General features: G+C 52.4%; 1 protein-coding gene across 6 annotated transcripts in view; it reads left to right on the top strand.

The window, feature by feature from the left end:
- CASZ1 (castor zinc finger 1) overlaps nt 1-24,175 on the top strand; it is a 258,564-nt gene that overhangs the window by 167,461 nt on the left and 66,928 nt on the right. The window contains exon 1 of one of the 6 annotated variants that reach the window (XM_039509270.1): nt 12,996-13,037. The exons of the other annotated variants lie outside the window; for them this stretch is intronic. Within the exon in view, the coding sequence (XP_039365204.1) occupies nt 13,031-13,037 (7 nt within the window). The 5' untranslated portion in view covers nt 12,996-13,030. Of the gene's footprint in view, nt 1-12,995; nt 13,038-24,175 lie in introns of those variants that run through there. 6 annotated transcript variants of the gene reach the window in all.

Genomic DNA, 24,175 nt, shown 5'->3' on the forward strand with positions numbered 1-24,175 from the left:
GAAAGTATTGGCCAAAGGAACCAGGGCAGGAGATCTTTAATGGCCACACAGAACAGCCAGGAGTTTAAAGTCTTACTCCAGAAACCTACACACCATAAACTGCAAAGAGCTCAATTAATCTACCATGAGAGGAGGAAGAGATGAGTCAACTCAGCTGGGATCTGAACATGTGGTTTCAGGGCATCTCGGTGTCTCATACCTGATGCTTCATCTATTGTGTGTCCGTCCATCTGCCTCAAAGACAAACAGTGTGGAGTTCTTGTGCTACTGAGTGTCCCTTGGAGCACTGGGTTCGTGGCCATGGTCACTGATTTTCAAAGTTAAATCACTCGGCTCCTGTATTAGAAAAAACAAAATTTGTTTTAAAAATAAAATTAGTAATGAGATGGCAGCTGGCAACAGGGACCAAGTGCTGCCAGGTCCCAGCTTTGGAGAGGAACCTGTTATCTTTCTGATTAGATATGTAAAGGTGCTTTGAAGACAGCATCATGTAGCCAACTGAAGAAGGTTGTGTGGGGAGCTTGGCACCAGGACTCCTGGGTTCAGTGCCCAGCTCTGCCATTGATTCATATTACAACTGGGCAGATTGCTTCATTTCTCTGTGCCTAGGTTTCCCCATCAGTAAAATGGGTATATTAATGCTTCCTCAATTGAACAGAGCTCCTGAGGCTTAATTAGCATTAGCTAAATGCTTTGGTGAAAGGGCGTATAAGGCCCCTCCCCCAGTTTTTAGGGTGAAAGGTTGCAAAGTGATATTTCAGCCACATGAAAATTAAAATGGCTGATTTATAAATCTCTGAAACACGCCATCCCTGAGGGTCAGGTCTGTTGTGAAGCGGTGGCTTCCCCTACACTCCTCCCATTGACTTCAACCAGAGCAGAGTTAGGCTAGCACTAAGCCCTGGTGAAAATGGAAGGCTGTTGAGACTGCAGCAGGTGGCAGTTCTGATCCGAAGTGTTCCCTGCAGGCGCAATGGAATTCAGTATTTAGAATCTCATAATCAGGTTCATGGTCCTTTAAACTGAGAGTGAGTTTAAGTTCTGGGCTGCAGACAAGGCCACCCCAATTGTGGTCTCCTAAGTCAGTGGAACCTGTGGTGAGTGAAGAGCTAGTTGGTCACATGGTGCCAGCTCCTCCTCCTCCTCATTTCCCTTCTCTAATTGCCTGGTGTGGGAGGCAATGGGACATTCACTACGTCTCTGTTCTTACATTTCCAGGCAATTGCTAGAGGTGCCACGGGGGTGTCACCAGTGGTGGTGGTTGGGGTGTGTGTGCATGAGGCAGTCTCTCTGTTGAGAGGTGCTGCATTCTGTCAGAAAGTTTAAGGCCTGCTGTACTTACCAGTTTTCTGTTCTGACTTATCTCCTGGGATGCTCAGACGTGACAGATGGATAACACTTATTAGTGGGGTCCTAAGTTTTAAGGGGCAAATGCTGCTATTCTGCACCTCTCTGCACCTGCCTCTGCTTGTTCGAAGTCCCCAGTATGAAGCAAAGCTGTTAGGGTCTCTTCCTTCCAGTCAGTGCCGCTTGTTTGCAAATGTGTTTCCAGCACAACCAGGAGCCCAGGGATGTTCTGTAGTTGGACAAATGGCAACGAAAACCTCTGAACTGGGTTGGGGTTTTCTCTTGCTCAGTTTGGGGTGGGGGAAGGGGAGAAGCAGTGGGACTGACTTTCCTCGCGCTCACGCCAGTGTAAATCGGGAGTAACTTGAGTGAGCTCAGTGTAAAACCAGTGTGCTTGAGCAGAGTCAGGCCCCATGAGTTTGGGAACTGAGACAGGCACTCGCCTTGGAGTGGCCAGGGCATTTGGGACAGATAAGAGGTGGACATTGGGTTTGATTCTGTGTCTGTTTAGGTCTAGGGATGAGCCTGAACCATATACTCCTGGACTATGGGGAAATTTTGATCCAATTGCAACTCTTGCAGTACCTCCGGCCCAGGCCAGTCTCTGACGGTGCAGGCTGCTAAGGACTGGCTGGAAAGACGAGGAGCTTGAGAGCATGCAAAAAGGAAAGGCTTTGGGGCTCAAGATAGCACAGGCACCTGTATCTGCCATTCCCAGAGAGCCAGTGCAGGCTGTGAAGCACGTAGCCGTTGACTACTACACAGCATCTTGCTCCAGTGCTAAGTTCTTGCTGCCATCCTTGTTCAAATCCCCCAGCCTCTGCCTTGCAGAGCAGCGTTGGCTGGGTTAGGGAGGGGAGGGAAAGAAGAAGTGACTGCCAAAGGCCCAGCTGAGCAGGGTGTTCCCGGCAGAAATCGCTGTTCCTGCCTAGCTGTCGATTCAGGGGCTTGCTATAGAAATAGGCTCCCGGGGCAGGTCTGAACAAGCCAATGATTCTCTTAATTTCACACTGAGACGGAAAAGCCACCAGGAAAATATGAAATCTAGAGATAAAGGGCTGCTGGGGGGAGGTGGGGAATGGCTCTGCCAGCTAAGCCGAGTGCTTCAATGATGTGTCTGAATGATAGCCCCCCCTCCCCCAGCCATCATGGGGGTGGGGGGAGTTAGCTCTCTTGCTCCCCATACGTTGGACACTCCCACATGCTTCCCCTTTAGTCTGGTCTGATTTGGCAGCAAAGTTTGAGCGGGGTCTAGGAATAGCCCGATGCGCTATAAACAAACGCTGTGGTCCTGACCCCAGGCACCTCAGTCCCTCCGGCACAGGCTGTGGTACTGTGGTGCTCTGGGATGTTACCGCAGCGAACCGGAGAACAGGCCACGAGCCTCATTTGTGTGTGGCACCCACCGGGGCCCCCTACTCCCTATGGTGTTTGTTCATGACCTTCATTTCCATTCACGTTGTGGTCCTGTATTGGTGGGGAGGTGCAGCTGGTGCTTTGTGACTTGTTCTGAGGTGGATGACTTTCCCATGGGGCTGCGTTACCCGCTGCAGGAGCAAAAGTGATGGATCTATGTCTGTGCGAGTGGTAGGAGACTGGACAGGGCTGTGGCTAGTAGTATCAGACCCAGCGCCCTCCCCAACCAGGGCTACTCCCGTAGGTTTCCTGCAGTTCTGGCCCCCTGAGCAGCAGCCCAGCTGACGTGGCTGTTTAACACTCTGTAGCACAACAGTTTCTGGCCTTTCTTTTTGCCTCCTGGGCTTTTCCCCCCTTAGTACCTAGATGCCGTGGCTCCAGCGGAGGGGAAAACACTATAGCGGAGAGGTGGCCCTTGGGGATACACAGAAAACACCCTAGAAACAAATGAGGCCAAAAACTCCAGTGTTCCCCCACCCCAGAGCTGTGGGGAGCAGCGTCCTGCTCCGGCACTTTGGGGCCTCCTAATGTAGTGGTGTTTTGTGGCTGTGGGGATAAATAGGGAGGAGGTTGGATTTCCCTGCTACCCCCTCCATTGCACACTGACTCCCAGAGCATGGTGACCTCTGCCCTGCAGAGCAGAGAACCCTGGGGAATGGGCAGCATGGCCTTTGGGGGCTGCCTGTCTGGGAGTGCAGCCCCGACTCCCTAGCACTGGTCTTCGAGCAAGACAGGGAGTGCCCGGTGCTCCACTCGCAGTTCATCCCCTAGCTGTCACTTTGTTAATACACCCCGGGAGGAGAGGCATTAGCCCCATCCCCCATTCACCATCTCCCCCCGCCCCAGCTCTGATATAAGTTTAACAACCTACGTGGAAATGCAATAAAGTCATCGGGGGGTGCCGAGGTCTCGGTTTCATTAATTCCGAGCCCCCCGCAATGCCATCCCCCCGCTCTGGCGCTCGCTTCCAGGGCTGTCGCTGCTAGTGCGGGCTCGCCTTGCGGCTTATTAAAACAGCACCTTTGAAACCTAGGCTGAATTCAGATTCATAACGTCTGATTCCCCCACATCCTCGCTCCCCCGGTGTCGGGAAAACAGCTTATTAAAAATCTCCACTGGTAATTGGCTGGGAATTCACCTTTTTAACGCTTTCCTCAGGGGGTTTTTAAAGCTGGGCTGTTCCCTTCTCCAGCTGTGCCCAGCTGGGCGCTTGGACCCAGCGAAGGGCCATTATCACTCCTCTACCCAGGCTCTTGGGAATGTTCCCCAGATGCCCCACGACCACCTAGGCACAAATCCTGCTCCCATTGAAGTCACTGAATTCGATTGTTTAGGCCTGAAATGAACAAACTTTTCCCCAGGGAGTGACTTTGAGCCCCTTGCTCAGGAGGTGCAGGAAGAAGCCAAGCAGTGCAGTGGCTGCATGGGAGCCTCTACCCATCACCGCTCACGGTCTGCATCACCCACAAAGCCCTTTGCCTCTCAGTCCCCACAGAGGGGCTTGGAAGTGGGAGGGAAGAGCAATTTATTATTATTTATTATTTGTACTATTGTGGCATGTAGGAGCCCCAGGCAAGGACAGGATCCCGTGGTGTTAGGTGGTGTACAAACGCAGAACAAAAGACAGGCCCTGCCCTGAAGAGCGTGTTTCCCCAGTTGCCGCTGCTTTTCCCTGTTGGGAGCTGAGACTTTGGCCTATTTTCCCCATTCCCCAAATGGTGGCAAAACAGCAAGAAAATCCCTGCCTTGCTGCAATAGATCCTTCTCCAAGGCCTTCAGGAGGAGAGAGGGAAAACCAACAAGTGGGTGACCCGGCAAACTGTGCCTTGCCTCAGCCTCGGGTCTGCACCAGAAGTTTCAGAATGGTGTGTCTGAGTTTGGGACGTTATGGCTTTGGACAAAATATCCTGGACCACAGGACCAATACAGGATCTTTTCTAATGTGCATTTGCAGGCAGGGGAGCTGACTAATTTGGACTAGCTAAGCTACTTGGTTAATGTCAGTGGGTTACTTATTGTTATTATATAGTTGTGGTTAAGTGACTTTGTAAAGGTGGCACCTTCTTACTCACTGGATCTGTTGCCTGTGGTATTCAAAATTGAATCTGCTGATTTTGCTGGCAAGAATGAGGTCCTTCCTGCTTTTTGTTCCTGATAGCCCTGCAGAGCCAACACAGCAATGGGAGGGCGAGCTGGCTTCTACTCTGGCTTATGTGTCATGTGCAGAATAGATTGCAGAATCCTCATCACTTGAGATGAGAAGTGAAGCAGAAGGAACCCAGCTTGATACTCAGATTCCAAGCCAAGTCTGTGGTCCTGGCACATGGGGTATGCCTTCGCTGCAGAGCTAGTTCAGGTGATCAGCACCTGGGTTAGCCTAGCCTAGGTCTGAGCAGCCACACTGCAAAGACCTACCCAATTTACTGGATCCTCACTGGCATTGCACTCCATCATGGGTGTCTCTAGGACTTTTGGGGGTACATCCCACGGTTCTTAGTGCGGCAGTAAGATATGCTGCTTGCTCTGTGATTCTTTCCCAGTGAATTGTGAGAGAACTTGCCTGTCCTTCTGTGCACACGGGGGGATTGTGGGGAAGTGTTGGAGGACTGTCAGCACACTGGGTTAACTTGTGTCCACAGTGCAGAGTAGGCAGATTACCAGTCTGAGTGAAAGTCTCACTTGGGTTTAACCTACAGCCCCCATCAAGCCATCTAGCCTGGGTTGAAAGCACCAAACTCCAGTGAACTGGGGTGTGTGTGTGTGTGGATGGGAGGGGGGCTAGGGCAATAACCGGGTAAAAGACCAGGATAACTCTGCAGAGCAGACACACCCACAAGCAGTCTTTATTTGCAAATTGAATACATTTGCACTGGAATCTAGGAGCAACAGCATACTGAGGGGCCATGCGATGCCATGTGCATGGAGTGTCATGTCAGGGTTAGAGCCAGCGGCACTCTGAGCCTGGTAAAATACCACTGAGGCAAACGTTTGAGCTCAACTACCAGAGACACCAAAAAGAACCCCAAATGAGGTCTTTCTTCAGTGCTGAACATGGGCAGGGAAGCCTGACAACCTACTCCCAAAGCCCACCTGCTCATGCACGCTCTCCGGGAGCTCATCCTGCCGAGGGCAGGGCATTGGGTGTCAGGGGTGTGTGGATTTTTAATGTAATTCTAGGAAATGTGATTTGGCTCCTATAAATGGAGCCCAGAGGACTGTTACCAATTGTTGTTTGTGTCCACTGGCAGTGGGACAAGAAGTAATGGGCGTAATCTGCAGCCAGGGAGATTTAGGTTCGATACTAGAAAAAACTTTCTAACTCTAAGGATAGTTAAGCTCTGGAATAGGCTTCCAAGGGAGGCTGTGAAATCCTCATCATTGGAGGTTTATAAGAACAGGTTGGGCAAACACCTGTCAGGGATGGTCTAGGTTTACTGAGCCCCGCCTCCACCTCTCAAGGTCCCTTGCAGTCCTGCATTTCTAGGGCTCTGTGATTTGTCTATAGCACCCAGGCTAAAAAAGTTCTGATGCAGGGGAGGAAGCAAGGATCCAGACCCTCCATTAGGTTGTAGGATGTGACCCTGTGGTAATGGCTCTGATTGGATTACAACAGAGAACGATCCTAGAATCCTAGATCTGTCTAACTGTAAAGCGTCCAAGCAATGATGCCTCTCTTAGAAAACTCCTCTGCAGTTTCATAGATCTCACTGTCGGAACTTTTTTACTGGGATTTACTATGGGGCAAGTATCCGTCGCCCTCTTAAAGCCCGGGGGATGATGGAGACAGATGGAGCCTTACAGTTGAGATCTGGTTCCAGAGCGTACAAACCCAAAGCACAGCTCCAGGGGGTTGGTTTGGGCCCATGTCTAGTTCCTTGGTGGGAAAAAGGGCTATGGAGATGCTTCGTCCTGCCACCATGTCGGCTTCCCACAGGCAGGAGAGCCTTGGGATCGGCAGGGCAGGAGAGTGCAGGGCACTGTAATCATTCACACTCTGTGGCAGCCAGCCACTTTTTTTTAAAAGATCTTTCCCAGAGAGGTTCAAACTGGATAACAAGGGAACCTGGAAGCTGCTGGTTCAGGCCAGGTACAGGACAGTTTAGAGCACTGGCTGCAGGAGGCACCAAGTCAGACTCTACTTCTGTCAACTGATTACCCATCTCCCTTCCTCCCAGTACCCATCTGTCCTCCTCCCTTCATCCATCTTCCCAGCACCTATTTCTCCTGCCTGCACCCATCTCCCCAGCACCATCTCTCTTCCTGCCTGCACCCATCTCTCTGGGACCCATCTTTCTCATCCTTGCAGCCCTTCTTCTCCATGTCTCATTCTCCCATGCTGCGGCTGGAACGATGACTCTGAACCCAGCCTTGTCTTGGCTTCCACCCTAGCTCCGGTCGCACGATCTGTCCCACTGGTTTTGCAGCCGTTTTTTGCTGCCAGCGCAGGGCACTGAAAAATGCTGGCACTGCCAAAAACCCTGTGCGCACTATGGCTCCCCAAACATCCCTTTATTTTTATTGTTCTGTTAATTACTGTTTAAACTTTAATAAGTCACTTCGTCAGGAGGGGGGACCTGCAGCGAGGTTTCTGTGCAAACACTGGGCCCGGCAGTGACTCTAGTGTAACATAACCCTTTATACAATGTGGGAATGTTTAGACTGTAACAGAAACTTGTTATTTTAATGACAGTTAAAGCAAAAAAAAAAAAAAAAAAAAGAGCGAGTGAAGGAGGGAAGTGAGTTTGATGGGGAGATGGCTCATCTAAATCTCCCTGGCTGGCCTCTGCTCGCCTGGCTATAACAGCAGCTGGGGAGGGTGCTTCTTGGCCCTTCCTGGGGCAGTACAGGTCTCTGTGCTGGGCAGAACGTGTTCTTCTTCATCACTCTGGGCATGGGGATAACGGCGAAGGGATGGTAATAAGGATGTAGGGTCAAATTCGGCTTGACCCTGCAGCCTTGACCCAGGCAGGATCCCCACCATCACTGTTGACATTGGCTGGAGTTTTCTCCACTGCTTCAATGCTTAAATTGCTTCTGAGTAACGTGAGCTGGCACAAGCAGATACTGTGAGAAGATGGCCCTCCCAAAGCCAAGGGAAGCTTCCTACTCTGCCTGGTAATATGTGGCTTCCTCTCGCCATCCCATTCTCCAGTTCCATAGGCCTTGTGATGCACGTCATCTTTCTGTATTTTTAGGCTGTCTATAAACTCCCCCTTGCTCACCCTCCAGCAGGCGATGCCTTGGTAATGGGCACCGTAGAAATGCCAAGAGAAAGTTACCTCTGTGGTATGTCCCTAGATGCAGGGAGGGTGGAGGGCTAGGAGCCACCCTGTGTAGTGTATTGTTGTTGTTGATGTCCACAGCACTTTGGAGCAGTGGAAGGTGCCCATGAAGTGGCTGGTGTCCCTGCACCGCAGAGCTGAAGTCACCTCCACGTTTGGCTTGGCTATTTTTAGCGCTCGCTATAGATAGACAGTATGGAGAGTGATATATACAATCTGAAAAGCCTTCAACTCCTGCTGACCTCTATGCTGCTAAAGCAAATTTGCCTAAACCCGTGCAACCTGGAAGGGGGTGAAGTGAGACCAGGAGAGGGGAGAGCTCTTATGTGCCACCTGCCTCCCACCCTGTAACTTAGGGCAGTCTGGGTCCAGCTGGATGGCTGGCAGTGTGGCCTCATGGGCAGCCTGCTCCCCCTCTGTGTGGGGAGCTGGTGCTAGGGCCAACGGCGACTGAAATCTCAAAGGGGACCCTGGGAACAGAGGTGGGAAGGGAGGGGGTGGACGTGAGGGGGAGAACCAGGGACTGTGAGGGGGAAGGGGCGTGAGGGTGAGAACCGGGGTCAGCAAGGGGGAGTGCAAGGGAGGAGCTGTGTTGATGTGCAAGGACTCCCTCTCTCCGGAGAGCCCTGTTTCCTTCTCCTGGTTTGTTTCTGGGACAGGCAGGAGCCTGGACAAGTGGTACACTACGAGGGGAGGGTTTGAGGGATGGGATGTGGGGATGAAATCTCGGGCTGTGTAGGGGAGCTGTGTGTGTCCCAAGTGAGGGAGTGTGCAGCAAGCTGGCCAAAACAGCTCACACTTTCCTCACCTGATGCTTGGGTTGGGAGTGGTATTGATTGGTTTTGCTGTTCTCTGCACGTTGTGCTTTTCCAGCTGAGCATTGGCTAGACGTTTATTTATTTATTTTTGCGCCTCTGTTTTAGTTCAAGTGAATGAGTGTGTGTGTGAGTGGGGGTGTAAATCAGTGTTTGCACAAGTGAATGTGTCAAGTTTTTTCACAAGTGTGTGCGTAAACTAGTGTAAGTATGGCTGGTTGTATAAGCAAGCATGCACAAGTGTTTGTGTACTTGTATTTTGCAGGGTGTCTGTGTGCATGGAAAACACATTTGTCCGCTGGCAGGGTGCATGGGACAGAAGTGATGCCGATCCTAGCCTGAATCTGAGCAGGGAAATCAAATAGGTCTGGGTTGGTTTCCCCCAAATTCCTTCAATGAGATTGTTGTGGCTCCAGAGATAAGCTTGGTCCTTGCACACTGGCTATTGATTCTAGTAACTGAGTAGCTCAGGTAAATGTTCCCTGCATTTACAATGCACAGACATGGCGCTCAGATCAAACACAACTACCTCCCCCTTTCCCTCCTCCTGCAAACCCCTATTAAAATACATTCATTTGATATACATGGAGGGGCCTGGGAAAGGGGTGTTAAAACATTGACCGTTTGGGCAGACAGAGCAGGCAGAGGGACCTGTATACCGATCCTGCCTGTGCTATTGGGAGCTCTCTGGCTGTGCTATACTGTGCAGGACTGAGTATTGGAGGGGGGACTCCAGCTAGTTCTAGGACCCCGGGGCTTTCTCTTGGGGGCTTCCTCCACCATGTGCTTCTGGTTCAAAATACAAAAAGTTTTATCCCAAGGGCAAAGGGGCCAGGAGACCAGTAGCTGGGTGGTGGGTGTGTTTCATGTCTAACCCCATGGTCATGATCATGGGGCAACCTTTGGTCCCAGGATACCCCAGGGCACCACGCTGATCCGTGGCGCTTGGCCATCGTGTTACCCCAAAGCCCCAAGGACGTAGCAGTGCCTTGATCATCTCTACTCTGCACCTGTGCAGGGACCTGTGTCCCCCTAAAGTCATCCAGCAGCTGAATACTGTTTGCCCACACATGAAAGCTATAAATAGGAACTTTTGGGGAGAAAGAACAGGCTTCACTAAAATCCTCTGGACAGGCTGAATCTTACAGTGGGAAAAATAATAGGTGCTTCTGGGCTAGGGACACTTAAGACCAGTGAACTCCCAATAAAAAACAGCCTTTGGGTGTGAGGGCTGCTAGATGGGCAGAGATGAGCATCCCAGCTTAGAATTGCCAGTCATCTGCGCCTCTGAGAGCAGCCACAGCCTCTCCCCCCCGTCATTCCGTGTCTCCCCCATGGCCGCTTGGGTCACTTTGGCTGGAGAGCACAAGCTGAGCTCAAGGGTAGAGCCCCCTGGACGGAGCCAAGGAGCCGCTGTATAAAAAACGCTGAGGTTTCCTTTTTCTGTACAGCGCGTTTCCCTAAATTGCCTTTGACTGTGTGCATCGCTAATGAAAGTTTATGCCCTTGTTAGAAGGACAGACAGGTCCGTTCCAGTTAGGGCTGGGTCTATCCTTCTGCCAGCTGCCCTCCACACAGACACACACACACACCCCTAGTGAATAAGTGGAGGCTGTTATAAAAAAAAAAGGGGGGAGGGAAAAAAATTCCATATTTGTGTAAGTTGCTTTAAAAGCATTTTATCATGTCATAAAAAAAAGGAAAGTACTTTCAGAAATTGATCCTGCACACGAGCCATTGGACAGAAGGACGACGGGATGTTAATGGCTATTTTGCTCCAGGGTGGCTTATTAAAAAATTTATACATAAATGCTTAAAATTGCATAAATTATTTTAAAAAAACCAACAAAGTAAGCAATTTGCAATCCCAATTCCCTTTTTCTTTTTTCTTCCTATCATTCTTTTCTGCCTTTCTTCCTTTTATTTTCTTTTATAAAAATTTTCTCCTTCCTTTTCTCTCCTTCACATCCCTTTCCTGTCTGAAAATTTGATGCGACCAAAATACTAAACAATAATAATAATAATTTTAAATGCCCCGCCGCCAAGCTGGGGATGGAGGGATTGAGGGGAAAAAAAGAAAAGAAAGAAAGAAGTTTGGATGTGATGAGTGTTTCTCGCAGGCGTGGAATGTCACCCACATATCCTGGAGATTGTACTGGGGAGGTTTATGATGGTTTCCCATTGATTTGTTTCCCCGACGCAGCTGCCGACCTCTATTGAGGGACAAACATAATCAGCACTGACGCAAATTAGATGGTTATTCGTTTTGAAAATTGACAGAAAAACAATAAAAAAGATGAAATGCTCCCAAATCAATAGATATAATGAAATTCAAATAATCCGAGAGATGAGGTCTCCATGGCAACTGATAATGTGGAAAAGAAAACAATTTAATAAAGGACAGACACACTTTGAAAACAGATTGGGCAAAGGGAAGGCGGGGGGGCAAGGGAGGGAGGGGGGCTGTGGGTTGGTTGAGGGGGGGCAGCGGGGAGGAGGAGGTGGTGGTGGTGGGGAGTGGGGGGAGCCTGCTGGTTCTCCGGTTGGTTAGCGGTGCTGTAGTGAAGGATCACTGTCCATCCCAAGGACGCTTGCCATAATTAAGAGAGGCTTTCGGTCCAGAAAGTGCAGATTCAGGTTTTAATACACAAAATTATTTCAGGAGCACTGAATCGGAAAGTCGTTTGTTATGACCTTCCTGAGAGGCCTGGAGCAGGGCATGCTGGAGGCGCGGCGGCTGAGCCAGCTGAGTTATGGCATATTTGTGTTTTTATAGTGTGGAGGGGAGGGGGGAAGGGGGGAAGAAGGTTAAACAGTATTTACAGCTCAGTTGTTTTCAGAAAGGAAAGAGAAATAGAGTTCATGAAAAGATGCGAGTGGAAGAGAGAGAGAGAGAGATTCCCCTGCCCGGTGTATACACTCCGCTGGGACGCTAACTCCAGAGAGACACTCTCCGATGCTCTCTTTGCCTTAAGGTGTGAGGTGCAGAGGGATTGGGGGAAAGAGGGGCTCTTTGGTGGGATGGGTACTTGTCTGTCCCTGCGGCTAAGTCTGTCTGTAGGGTCCGGATACGATCCCGCTAGAATCTCACTCTGAGCTGCATAATAAATTGCTCTCCGCATGTGAGCTTGTGCTGAAAGTCTGTGTGTGTGTCTATTCACAAGTGTGCTTCTGCATGTGTGTGTGTGAATGCGTAATAAATTGCGTGTTTATGCACAAATGTGTATATGCATGGTTACGTGTGTGTGAATGTATACTGCTGTGTGTGTGTGCACAAGTGTGCTTTTGCCTATGTGTGTATGAACGCATGGTGCTGCGTGTATATGCACAAGTGTGTATATGCATGGCTACGTATGTGCATGTATGTGTGAGTGCACCTCTGTGGGGGGAGTGTATGAATGCACCGCTTTATGCGTGTATACATGCACAAGCATGCCCCTGAGTGCATGTGTATCTACCATATATGTGTGTGGGTGTATCTCTGATCATGTTTTGGTGTATGTGTAGGTACGTGTGCACATTTGCGTGCCTCTGCTTGTGTTTGTACATGTTCATCTTCACGGCCTTTTGTGCCTGTGTTTGTGTGTGCTTTCATGTGTCAGTGTGCATGGCCGTGTGTGCCTCTGCATGTGTTTGTGCACCTGCATGACCATGTGTGTGAATATGTGTGTGCCAGCATTGACGTGTTTGCAATTAAACTAAACGGCTGTAGCACATGGATCTGCTCAGGGGGCAGGGTAAATAAGAAGATGAGCCCTAATGACCAGAAGAAACATCAGCAAAAGGCGAGACAGAGAATTAGGCTTGGTCTGAGCCCAAGGGGTGCCGGTGTAAGCCCCCCCCCCAGCCCTGTTCACTGAGGCTTTCGCATTCACTGCTGACTTTGACAGGACTGCTGAGTTGGACAGTCCCATGGATGACCCATTTAGTTTACACCAACAGGCACTTTCCTCTTGCAAAGCTATTAACCTTTTCCACACAGGACAGACAAACGTGCTCATCGCTCTGCTGCACCGAAGTTAGGGGCGCCAGAGCTGCCACGCAATTCAGAGGCCCCAGGGCTCCCAGTGCTGCCAGGTGGTTACAGGCCTTGAGGACTCCTGGGAACTCCGTGCGGTGATAGGCCCCAAGGCTGCTACACCTGAACCCCACGCTCTTCTCCCAAGGATCATGCACTGTGAGTTCTGCACTCTTGCTCCATCCCACCACTGATCTTAGCCACCACTTGAATGTCCATGGACCAGATGCCCACATGCCTAGGTCCCACACGTGACACACTGCAGCCTGGGATTTTGAGGAAAGATGCAAGGACAGGCTGAGCTGCCATGAATGATCTAATCTTCCCGCCATCATGCAGCTCCTGTTGAGCCCCCAGTGTAGGGATAACACCCTGATTTAGGACCTCTCCCCCAGAGCCCTGAAGAGAAGACACAAGAATGAGCAATTTCTGACCCTGTGCCCAGCGATCTCTTAGTGACTTTAGTGCTGGGCAAAGGGGCTGGCTTGACAGCCCAGGTACAAACTTTCCCCACGTTACCCTGCTGACTTGCCTCAAACTTGACTTGAGGGGCCCCCTTTTAGGGGTGAGGGGAGAGTCCATTCCCATCGCCCACTCAACCCATGGCCTCCCTGTCGAAAATGCTCACCCAGAGTCCAGTTAGTGCCACAGATTGTAGAGGCTTTGGACTTGATCCAAAGCTAATTGAAGTCAGTGGGCAGCTTTCCACTGACTTCAATGGCGGCTGGATCAGGCCTTGCATGAGATAACTCATTTCACCCAGGCTGCTGACAATGTCCAATAACATCGTGGAGCGATTCTCCACAGAGCTGAGTTCCAGAACACACTGCCAGTCCCCTGAGGCAGCTAGTCCCCATCACAACACCTGCAGTCACACACACGCGCATGCCCTGTGCCTCTCTTGCCAGCAACAGGCTGCCACACAGCTCTGTTTTCATGAAGTTCCCCTCTGCTGGAGCCCCCTCACTGCAGTCTTTGGCAGTCCTGGGGTGCAGCTTTTCACACAAAGAAGGCCCTGTAGGAATTGGGATGGACTGGGTGTCTCCATTGCGGTTCCGTGCGATGGAGGCCTGACATGCTCCCTGGGCTTGCTCCAAAGATCTTTCTTCTTGTGTCCTGTGACGCTGGAAGTTCACGTTCTCTCTCCTATTCCCATGGCCCTTCTTGTTCCAAGGCGATTCCCAGCAGCTTGGCCAAGCCACCTCGGATACAGGCCTTCCTCCTGTGGGTGTTTCCTGCCTGGGTGGATGCAGCCTGTTGGCCCTCCAGAGCCAGGCAGAGCTGCTGGGCTTTCCTGTGCCTGGGGAGCTGGCCACAGGGGAGGGAGAGCACAGGAAGGAAATCCTCAGAGTTGAAATAGGAAAGGGAGAGGAAACCTGGCCTGAGTTTAATAGATCAAGGCGCTGTTTGCCAGAGCTCTTATCTCAGGGTCTCTGCACATCCTTATTGCCTGGGATCCCCCACGATGGCTCCCTGCTACAGCCATCGTGTCACTTCCCCATAGTTTTTTCTAGAGGTATCCTGATCTCTTGCTATCTCTCGTGGCCCCCACACCAACCCCTCAGTCTTTCTCTATGTCCTCCATTCCAGATCCCTCAGTCTGTGTTAGGGTGTCCTGTCTCAGCCCTCTCTGGGCTTGTTGGGGTCCCCCTGCACCGGTCCCTCAGCATTTCTCAGGCTTCCGTCCAACATTAATCCCTCATCGTCGTCAGGGACTGTCTCCCATACTGGCCTCTTGCACCCACACTGATCCCTTGATCATACTTTGAGTCCTTTACTAGCCCCCCACCCCCTGATCTTTTGGAATCTTCCCTTCGGTGTCTTCTGGGGTTACAGATCTGCCCTAGCCCCTCGTTGTCTTTGCCAGGAAGCACTTGCTCCTCTGGCCCACACCTTAGCCGTGTTCTCGCTCTGTCTCCTTGACGCAGCATCCTGAGGAGCTCTGTCTGTGTGTGTGTGGAAAGGTGAAGTTAGATTCTGTGTTTGCATTTAGTTACCCTGACAACATGCCTACTTTGTAGAGAGCTTTCCAAGGGCCACAGCCAGCGATCTCAGACCTGACTGTTCCTCCTCTGCTCTGCCTTCCTCTCTCTCTCTCTCTTTCCCCTTGTTTTCCTCAGGACCTGTGGGGAGATTGATGGCTGGATTGTGATGTAGATGTTAACAGTACTGCCTGATTTATAGAGTTACTTAGGCTAAGTGAGGCCACTTAGACTCGTCTGGATGGCAAACCTTTTAACTGGACTAAAATAATAATAATAATTAATAATAAATAATAATAATAAAAAATAAGGAAAGGACGGGAACCCAGATGAGAAAAGGAGATCCTCCCGGCTTTTTGTTATTTTTTAAAAAGAAAGAAAAACTCTGTAAGGCAGAAGGTGCCTTGGGAGCAGCCTCCCTGCAGCCCCGACTCAGTCAGCAGCGAAAACCTTGCTGGCTGCTCTCACAACCAGCCCCTGCACTGGAGACTGGGTTTCCTCAGAGACGTTCCATAAGAGCCCCTGCACTGAAGGGTTAGTTGGAAAGTGGCTGCAGGACAGAAAGGACTCTCAAGCCAGTTCTAAAACTGTTCTGACTTTCCCTCCTTGTATCATCATTTGTATTCCAGTAGCACCTAGAGGCCTTGACGCTGGTGCTAGGTGCTGTCCATACACATAGTGAGGGAAAGTCTCTGCCCCAGATAGCTCACAATCTGAACAGACTCACTAGACTGAGGGTGGGAGGAGAACCAGAGGCACAGCGTGGGGAAGTGGCTCCCCTCACCCAGTGTCCCACAGCAGGTCAGCGGCAGAACAAGGGATAGAACTTCCTTTGCCACTTCCCCCTCTCTTCTTTCTCCCTCTGCTCCTTTTCTTCCCGCAGTGAGTACCACAGGTTAACTGCGTGTTGTGAAAGGGTCCCTCTCGTGCCCTGGAAACTCAGAGCTTGTGCAGTACATGCCAGTGTAATCTGCGGGACAGAGGGGGAAAAGATGGGCAGGACAGTGTGGCAAGCCAGTATTTGGAGGTGAGCAGAATAGTAACAGCTAACGCAGTGCCACAAAGCAAGACGCAAATAATTCAGCAGACAGGGTGCAGACCGGACCAAACCACATGCCAGATTGGGCCAGTAACCTGCTCAGAGCAAGGTTCGGGCGCGTTTTATTCTGAATTGGTGCTGAACGTTGTGATTAAACCACTTTCATCATCCTTTGAGCCGCTTGTTTGGGGAAAGGCTTGTGAAGAGCTAGTGCAACAGAAATGGACCAGTGCAATGAGGGGTGAAGGGGTCGGTGCAGTGTGAGCGAGAAGCTCCGTGCTGTGTAAGGAGGCCAAGGCAGGGTGAGGACGCAGTGCAATGATGAGTGTTAGCAGGTGGGTCTGCTCTGCTGCATGTCAGCCAGGTCTGTGGTCTCCGAAGGACTTTGCGTTGCAGCTCGTTGCACCATGGCAGCAAGAGCGTCTGTGTCTGGGCTGTTCTGGGGCCAGCTCCCAGTGTGAGGTCTGTGTTGCCTCTCTCTCCCTGGACAGTGATATATGGCATAAATTAGGCCTCTGAAGGGGGATACTGCATCCTTAAGAAGAAATATGTCCTCATTTTTCTTAAACACCGTTTGCACTGAGTGAAATGTTTAGAAGGGACGCTGAGGGATAACTTTATTTCTTACCAGGGAGTTCAGAGCCGTTCAGTTAAACCCATAAAACACTGGGAGTAGGGAAGCTGACAGCCTGCCCGTGCATTAGAAAAGCCATTACTCATCCAGGGGAAATTCACCCCACGCTGGGGCCTCACATTTACCAATGGGGCAGTTTGGGGGAAGATGCAGGGCCCTTACTCTTGGCTGCCCAGGGGTTCCCCAGGCTGATCAGGTGAGGGTAGGAAATAACTCCATTTCCCAACAGCAATCCTGCGCTTTGAACGTGCTGCCCATCCGGGCTCTCACAATACTGCAGCTGATTAGATAGAGCCATGTGGATAATTATCATCATCCTCATCCTATAAGTGAGGAAACCGAGTCACAGAGGGCTGAAGTGACCTGCCCAAAGTCACACAGTGAGTGAGAGCCCAAGAGTCCTGATTCCCAGTCCCCTGCTCAAATTACTAGGCCACAGTCCTTTCCGAAGCAAGAAATGGAACCCAGGAGTCCTGGCTCCAAATTCCCTGTGTGAATCACTAGGCCATGTTCCCTTCCAGACCCAGAGGTGGAACATAGTATGCCTGGCTTTGAGTCCTCTGCTCTAATCATTAGATCTTTCTTCCTTAAGAAAATTAATACTCCACTGAACAGCGAGGCAGAGGGTCTTGAAAGGGGGGCGGAGGGTTGGGGGATCCCTGACTATGCAGGTGTGTATGGCAGCAAGACCTGTTACAGGTGTGGCAAGGGATTGGTCCTCGCTGGGATTCTTTCTCCAGTAGCTGGTGAACAGGATACCAGGCACCCAGGTAATGCAAGCTGACATGCCATCCCTGAGGCCCGCAAGTCCAAGGGCACAGGGCCACAGGTGCATGGCTGGGAGGCGCACGAGGCATCAGCCAGGGAGAGGGCGGCGTTTTTATTTTTATTTTTTTTTATTTTGAAGGCCTGACGCCAAAAGATTTAATATTTGTTTGAAATGAGAAACGGCTCTCAAATGAATTTGGAGAGCCTGGGAATTAATGTAACCCCCCCCCCCACGCCCCTGCTCGCCAGCTTCCCCCCCCCTTTCAATTTCTGAAGCCTGCTGATTTGAATATTTATAAATATCAGTAAATTATTTATTGTAGCAATCTGCTGTGCCATTTCACCAATCGCCGTTAACACTTTAGGGCTCGCTCTTCAGGAGAGCATGGCTGGAGAGAATGGGTACCTGGGTGCCAGGGCAGGGAGGTGCATGTCTACAGCCAGGAGGGGAGGGCTCCCTCGCTGTGTGTAGCCAGAGGGCTGCGTGGGTGGCTTGCTAGTGGGGTTTGCCTGTGTGTGTCACATGGGGCAGGGGAAGGTTGGAGGTTTTTGCAGAAGGGGATAGGAACCCTTCTGTGTGTTGCCAGGAGAGATGGAGAGGGTGTTGCTGGGAGGGTGGGGTTAGAGAAGGTGCGTGGCCTAGGGAGAGTCAGAGAGGGTGTGTTGGCGGGAGGGGAGGGTGGGAGCGAGTGTGTTAGTGGGAGGGGAGGGCCAGAACGGGTGTGTTGGTGGGGAGTGCAGGAGGGAAGGTTTCCTGGCAGTGTATTTCCTGATGCAGTCCTGAGAGCTGTGCCCTGTGTGTGGGGCGGCGGGCACTTCCACTGGCAGCTCACAGCCTAGCACTCACCCTACCTGTTTCTAATTTCCACTATCTGTGGGCAGGAAATTTGTCTAAAACCCCCAGTAATTAAGTTTCTCTAGTGAAAATTCATCCAATTCATATCTGATGTGGCTGCTTTGGTGGGGACAAAGAGGGTTTGGGGGGTTGATCTGTTGATGAGTTGTATTGGCAGAAGGTCCTTGGCAGAAGTCAGGAGGATCAGAGTGGTCAGGGCTGCTGGGGTGGTAAAAGAGTGGGACCCCCCCCCAAAATGGCTTGCATAGAAAACGCTCGCATGTTTGAGGGGAGCCCACTCTGTCTCCCCTTGTCCCTGGGCAAGGAGGGAAACTCCTCTCTCTGGGCCGGATTCTCTCTCACTCCTTCCTGTGTTTTCTGTGCCCATCCAGTGAATACCGGCTTCTGTGTAAGAGTGCCCAGGCAGTGCCACCTGCACATTGCCCCATCGCTGCCACCAGCACACAACAGGTTAACTCGGCAGTGCTGAAACGCCTGTGGCTAAGCCAGGAGAGCAGTTTGTCTGCCCAGCCCTCTAGACTGTGCCCACAACCTTTCTCCCAGCCCTCTGCAGCTGGGTTGAGACAGGCTCTCGCAGCAGGGAGAGGCAGAGAGAGTCACTGTTGCAGGTTCTAGCGCAGGGCTGAGCAGTCAGTGCCTGGCAGGGGAAGGCAAGCAGCACAGGGCTGAGATGGGCTCGGTGCAGGGAGGCACCTCTGGCAGGGCCTGGCGGCAAAGAGCTCCTCCTTCCTTAGCTCTTTGGGGGCTTTTTCCTGTTCATGTGGGGGAACACCGAGGTTGGGGGGAAGCAGGGAGTGCAGCTGGCCATGCCGTGGGGAGGGCTTTCCGTTCTCTCTCTCTCTCTCTCTGCCCTGTACAGGGCAGACCTGGAGCCCTTTCGGTCTGATTTCCACACCATGGGCTTTCCCCAGCCTCACACACGCTCACGCAGGTGGGATCCATGCTAGCAGGGCAGAGGAGACTGTTAAAGAGCCATTGTGAACTCCCCAAGGTCAGGCAGAAGAGACAGCATCCACTAATCCAAGGTCATTTCCTGGGCTAAAAGCAATAAAATGTTTTATTGATAAACTGAAGAGGGGAAAATATACACAGTAAATCCGCTCTCACACATCCTGGGCCATGCACGGGCCGCAGCTGCCTCCGCCGTAGCCCTGCCCAGGATAATGCAGGAATTGTTGCTCTAACTGTCTGGCTGGCATTAGCAGGGCACTCCTGTGGGGGAACCACGCCATGCTGGTGTCCCAGTTGGCACTGACAGGGCACTGCTGTGAGGAAGCTCACCACTCCGGAGACCCAGTTGGCAGTGCACTGCTGTGAGGAAGCATGCCATGCTGGAGACCCAGCAGGGAACGGCTGTGAAGCTTTGGCTCTGTCTGAGGCAGCTCACAAGTGTGAAAGGCCCCAGCGTGCAGCATCCTCCGCTCTTGCTTGGCTCGCCGCCCTCCCTGCTCAGGGCTCCTTGGTGGTGTGGAATATCTCCATTCACGCTCGCACAACAGCCGTTAAAAAAGAAAAGGACTGTGCCGTGTCCCCCATCCCAAATAGCGCCATTAATAATTGATCGAATGAGAGCTCGCAGCTCCTGGAAAGCTGGCACTGGGGCCTCCCTCCTGAACGGAGCTGCTCAGCTGGGCTCAAAACTCTTCAATAAGAATATGAAAGCTCCATCTGTTCAACGTACACGGCCCTCTGAAGTGACAATCCTCACAGTCCCTTCCCACTGCCAGACCCCAGCTCCAAATCCAGAGCCCCCTTTCTATCCTCTTCCCCCAGCCAGAACCCCCTCCCCACAGCCAGGAACCTCTCCTCATCCCCTCCCCACAGCCAGAACCCCATCCCCACACTCAGAACCCCTTTCTCATCCCCTCCCACAGCCAGAACCCCATCCCCACACTCAGAACCCCTTCCTCATCCCCTTCCCACAGTCAGAGCCCCCTCCTCACAGTCAGAGCCCCCTCCTCATCCCCTCCCCACAGCCAGAACCCCATCCCCACACTCAGAACCCCTTCCTCATCCCCTCCCCACAGCCAGAACCCCATCCCCACACTCAGAACCCACTCCTCATCCCCTCCCCACAGCCAGAACCCCATCCCACACTCAGAACCCCTTCCTCATCCCCTCCCACAGCCAGAACCCCTCCCCACAGCCAGAACCCTTTCCTCATCCTCCCCACAATCAGAACCCCCTCCCCACAGTCAGAGCCCCCTACTCCTCCCCTCCACACAGCCAGAACCCCATCCCCACAGCCAGAACCCTTTCCTCATCCTCTCCCCACAATCAGAACCCTCTCCCCACAGTCAGAGCCCCCTCCTCATCCCCTCCCCACAGCCAGAACCCCATCCCCACACTCAGAACCCCTTCCTCATCCCCTCCCACAGCCAGAACCCCCACCACACAGACAGGAATTGCTCCTCATCCTCTCCCCACAGACAGAACCCCCTCCCCACAAACAGGAACCCTGTAATTCCCTCCACACAGCCCAGAACCCCTCCCCACAGACAACCCCCTCCCCACAGCCAGGAACCCCATAATCCCCTCCGCACAGTCAGGACCCCCTCTTAATCCTCTCCCCACAGCCAGAAACCCCTCCCCATAGCCAAGAATCCCGTCATCCCCTCCCCAAAGCCAGGACAAACTCCTCCTTCTCTCCCCCTAGCCAAAATCTCCTCCTCACACCTGGGATACCCTTCTCTTCCTAACCCCACAGCCAGGACCTCCTCCCTGTAGTTGTCCCCCCACAACCTACTTGCCCCACAGCCAGAACTGCCCCCCTCCTCTTGATCCCCTCCCTCCTCAGCCAGAGTCTTTTCCCACCCTGGTCCTTGCCCACAGAGCTGGAATTTCTCTCCCCAGCCACAGTCCTTCCCTCTCAGTGGGGATCCCCTATTTCCCACCTCAATCCTGCCCCTGACTCTCCGTATTCCTTCTATGCATCCACACTCCCCCCCCCCTACAGACAGAGTGTCTCCTATCTACCCTGGTCCTTCTTTATACCACCTAGGCTCCCCTTTTCCCCTGCCCCCCAGACCAGGATCGTAAGGGCTGGATTCTCCTCTCACTGACGCAGGAATAACTCCACTGCACACAATGGCTTCAAAGCAGGGCGAGAGGGGACCCAGGAGTCCTGCTCTGAAGGAAGGCGGGAGGCGTGTAGAGAGAGGCCTGAGTGTGTGTACTGGGGCAGGCGGGAGGAAGGCAGAGACTCCATTGCAGCTCCTGTGGTAGAGGTTGCCTTTCTCGGAGCTCCCTTGCTGTCCCCTTGGTTTTGCTCCCTTAGAACTCCCTGCACTGTTGTCCTTTCAGCCTGAAATTGTCCCGTCTCGGCGGATTATTTGGAACTCCGGCTGCCCTTTCGGAGTATGGAGTGGGGGAGTGTTTTCTCTTCCCTCCCCCATCTTGCTCTGGATTCATCTGGCTCCGGGAACTCCAGCTGGCCGTCATTCAAAGCTGGGACTCAGCAGTGACCTGGTGCTCAGCCTGGTGGAGGACATGGTCGGATGTGATCTGAAAGAGTGTGGGTTTCGGTTAACAAAGGGTCCAGTCGTGAGAGGCAGGGTGGCCTTGGATGGGGACTTAGGAGATCTGTGTTGGGCTTATGGCTGTGCTACAAGCCTCCTGTGTGATTTTTAGGCCAGTCACTTAATCTCTCTGTGCTTCAGTTCCCATCTGTAGAACTTTGACACATCTGTTTCAATTGCAAGCTCCTCTGAGCAGGGACTGTGTCTTGCTTCATTTGTACAGCACCTAGCGCAGTGGGGCCCTGATCTCACTTGGGGCCTATAGGTGCTTCCAGAATACAAACAACAATAGTAGTACATCCTGGAGCCCAGACTCCACTGGGAGCAGGACTGAGCCAGCTCGGCAGAGTGAGGACCATTCAGGGACCCTGTGCTGGACTCAGTTGCTATGTGATGTTCACTACCTCAGAGACGGCAGGTTTCCAGCAGGGTCACCGCACAGGCAAGTGCCATTCTGCAAAGGCAGCTTTACCGCTGTGAGGTTACTCTTGGGGCTTCTTCCCTTTAGTCTTTCCTCCCGCCTCTCCCTCTTCGCGTTCCCTCCCTTCAAGTGAGGTGCGGCCCTCCGTGCTCTCAGACAGCAGCTCACAGCTTCCATCTGGGCCCCCCTTTCTCCCTCCCCCCATGAGCGCGGGGCCCTCGCCAGCTAAGAGGGAACAGCTAGACTGTTGGGTGCAGTGGCAGCAGGATGGGGATAATGGAGGGTCCTGTTGGGGTGGGGGGGTCAGTGAACTTGAGAGGGAGGTTCTGCCCCCCCTCCCCCGGGGCCCTATGCTCCACTTGCGCTCCTTGTTCTTCAGGCCGGTCCCCCTTTGTGCTGTAGGAGGTCTCAGGGCAGAGCAGGGGGTGGCTGCATCTCCTCCACCCCGGGGCCATGGTATACACTCGCGGCAGTATTGTTTTCAGAGGAAGTGCTCAGTGTAAATAGAGCATGTGGGAGAGTTTGTCCTGGGCAGAGATGAAAAGTCCCTGTGACAGGCTCGGGTTATAAATGGCTTCCTCAGATTGATGTGAAATCAAAACATTTCTGTTTGGGGGAAGAAAATAAAGGGGGATGTTTACTTAGCCAGGAATCTTTAAACAGTGCAATGGAGACGCAGGGCGGTGTGGGGTGTGGAGGCAGAGTGTGGGTGCGGGGAGAGGAGACTCTGCTTAGCTCCCAAAATCCACCCACCTACCCACCCCTTGTGCAGAGGAGACCAGTGAGGATCCCTTGCTCAGCAGCTCAGTTCCGCCCCCTCTGCCTGCAGGAAGGAAGCGCAGAGAGTTCAGCATCAGTGGGTTGAAGGTCACCTAAGGCGTCCGTGCCTTTACAAGCCAACAACCTAGGGAGTGCGCTCTCCTCCTGCACCCTTGACCCAGCTGGGCAGAGGGGCAATCAGTTGTGCTTATAAAGGGCTGTTGAGCAGCAATTAAAGCCCACGATGTTGCAGGTAGGGAAACAGAGGCACAAAGAGGCAAAGTGACTTGCACAGGCTCACACAGTGAGTCAGCTACAGAGCTGGCAATAGAACCCAGGGATCCTGATTCCCAGCTCCTGTGTTGACCATTAGACCACATTTCCCACCTCATCCTCTCCAGCTGACAATGGAAGTTCTGACTCCCGGTCCCTTGCTCTGGCCACTGCCACATGGAAGGGCACTGTGTGTAGGCATGGCATTGGAAAGAGTGCCCCTGCCTGGCCCCTGACACACATCGGCACTCAAGGGTTTCTGACAGAACTGCTGGGGTGGGTTTTGTGGGGGCAGTTACAGAGGTTCAGACTGTGCTCCAGTGCTGGGCCATGAAATCCAGGACACAGTCCCCACCTCCAGAATAACAGGGTTCCTGGGAACCGGGGGAAGGCGAAAAGCCTGGCAGAAAGTGTGAGCGGAGCAGGGCAAAATAGTTGGTGGAGCAGACGTGGGGGCAACATGATGGGGATTAAGGGGAGACGTGATCTGCAAGAGGACCCCACAGATACAAGGGGAGGAGAGAGAGAGCCGTTGGATGGCGCAGAGCCACGGGATGAGGAGGTGGGGCAGAGGCAGGGGGTGAAGTGGGGCAGAGGCTGGTGGGGTGGAGGCACAAGGGGTGAGATGGAGAGAGGCACAGCCAGGAAGGGAAGACGAGTTGCAGGCTCCCTCGAGCTGCGACATACGCAGCAAGTGCAGCCTCGCGAACGTCTGTTCTCCTCTTCCTTTGAATAAATATTTATAGATTCATTTGTCGTCTGGTGCGCGCACTTGGTTGCTCACCTCCAGGCCAGAATAATGGGACCAGCCCTGACTGTAGGAAGGAGGGGGAGCGGCAGAGTGGGGAGAATCTCCTTCATCCTAAACCCTGGAATTAGGGGCTGCTGATACTCTGCTGTCCCATTACCTCCAGCTGTGAACTTGTCTGGTCTCACTAGCCTCGTGAGAACTTAGGTAGGGAACTGCCAAGCATGGCTAGAGAGAGTGGTGCTGGTAAGTCATAGATGATGGAGTGCCTTGCCCCATGCCAGAGCACCTCATGCTGC

This window comes from Mauremys reevesii, linkage group 21 (assembly GCF_016161935.1).
Source record: "Mauremys reevesii isolate NIE-2019 linkage group 21, ASM1616193v1, whole genome shotgun sequence".
Lineage (NCBI taxonomy): Eukaryota > Metazoa > Chordata > Testudines > Geoemydidae > Mauremys > Mauremys reevesii.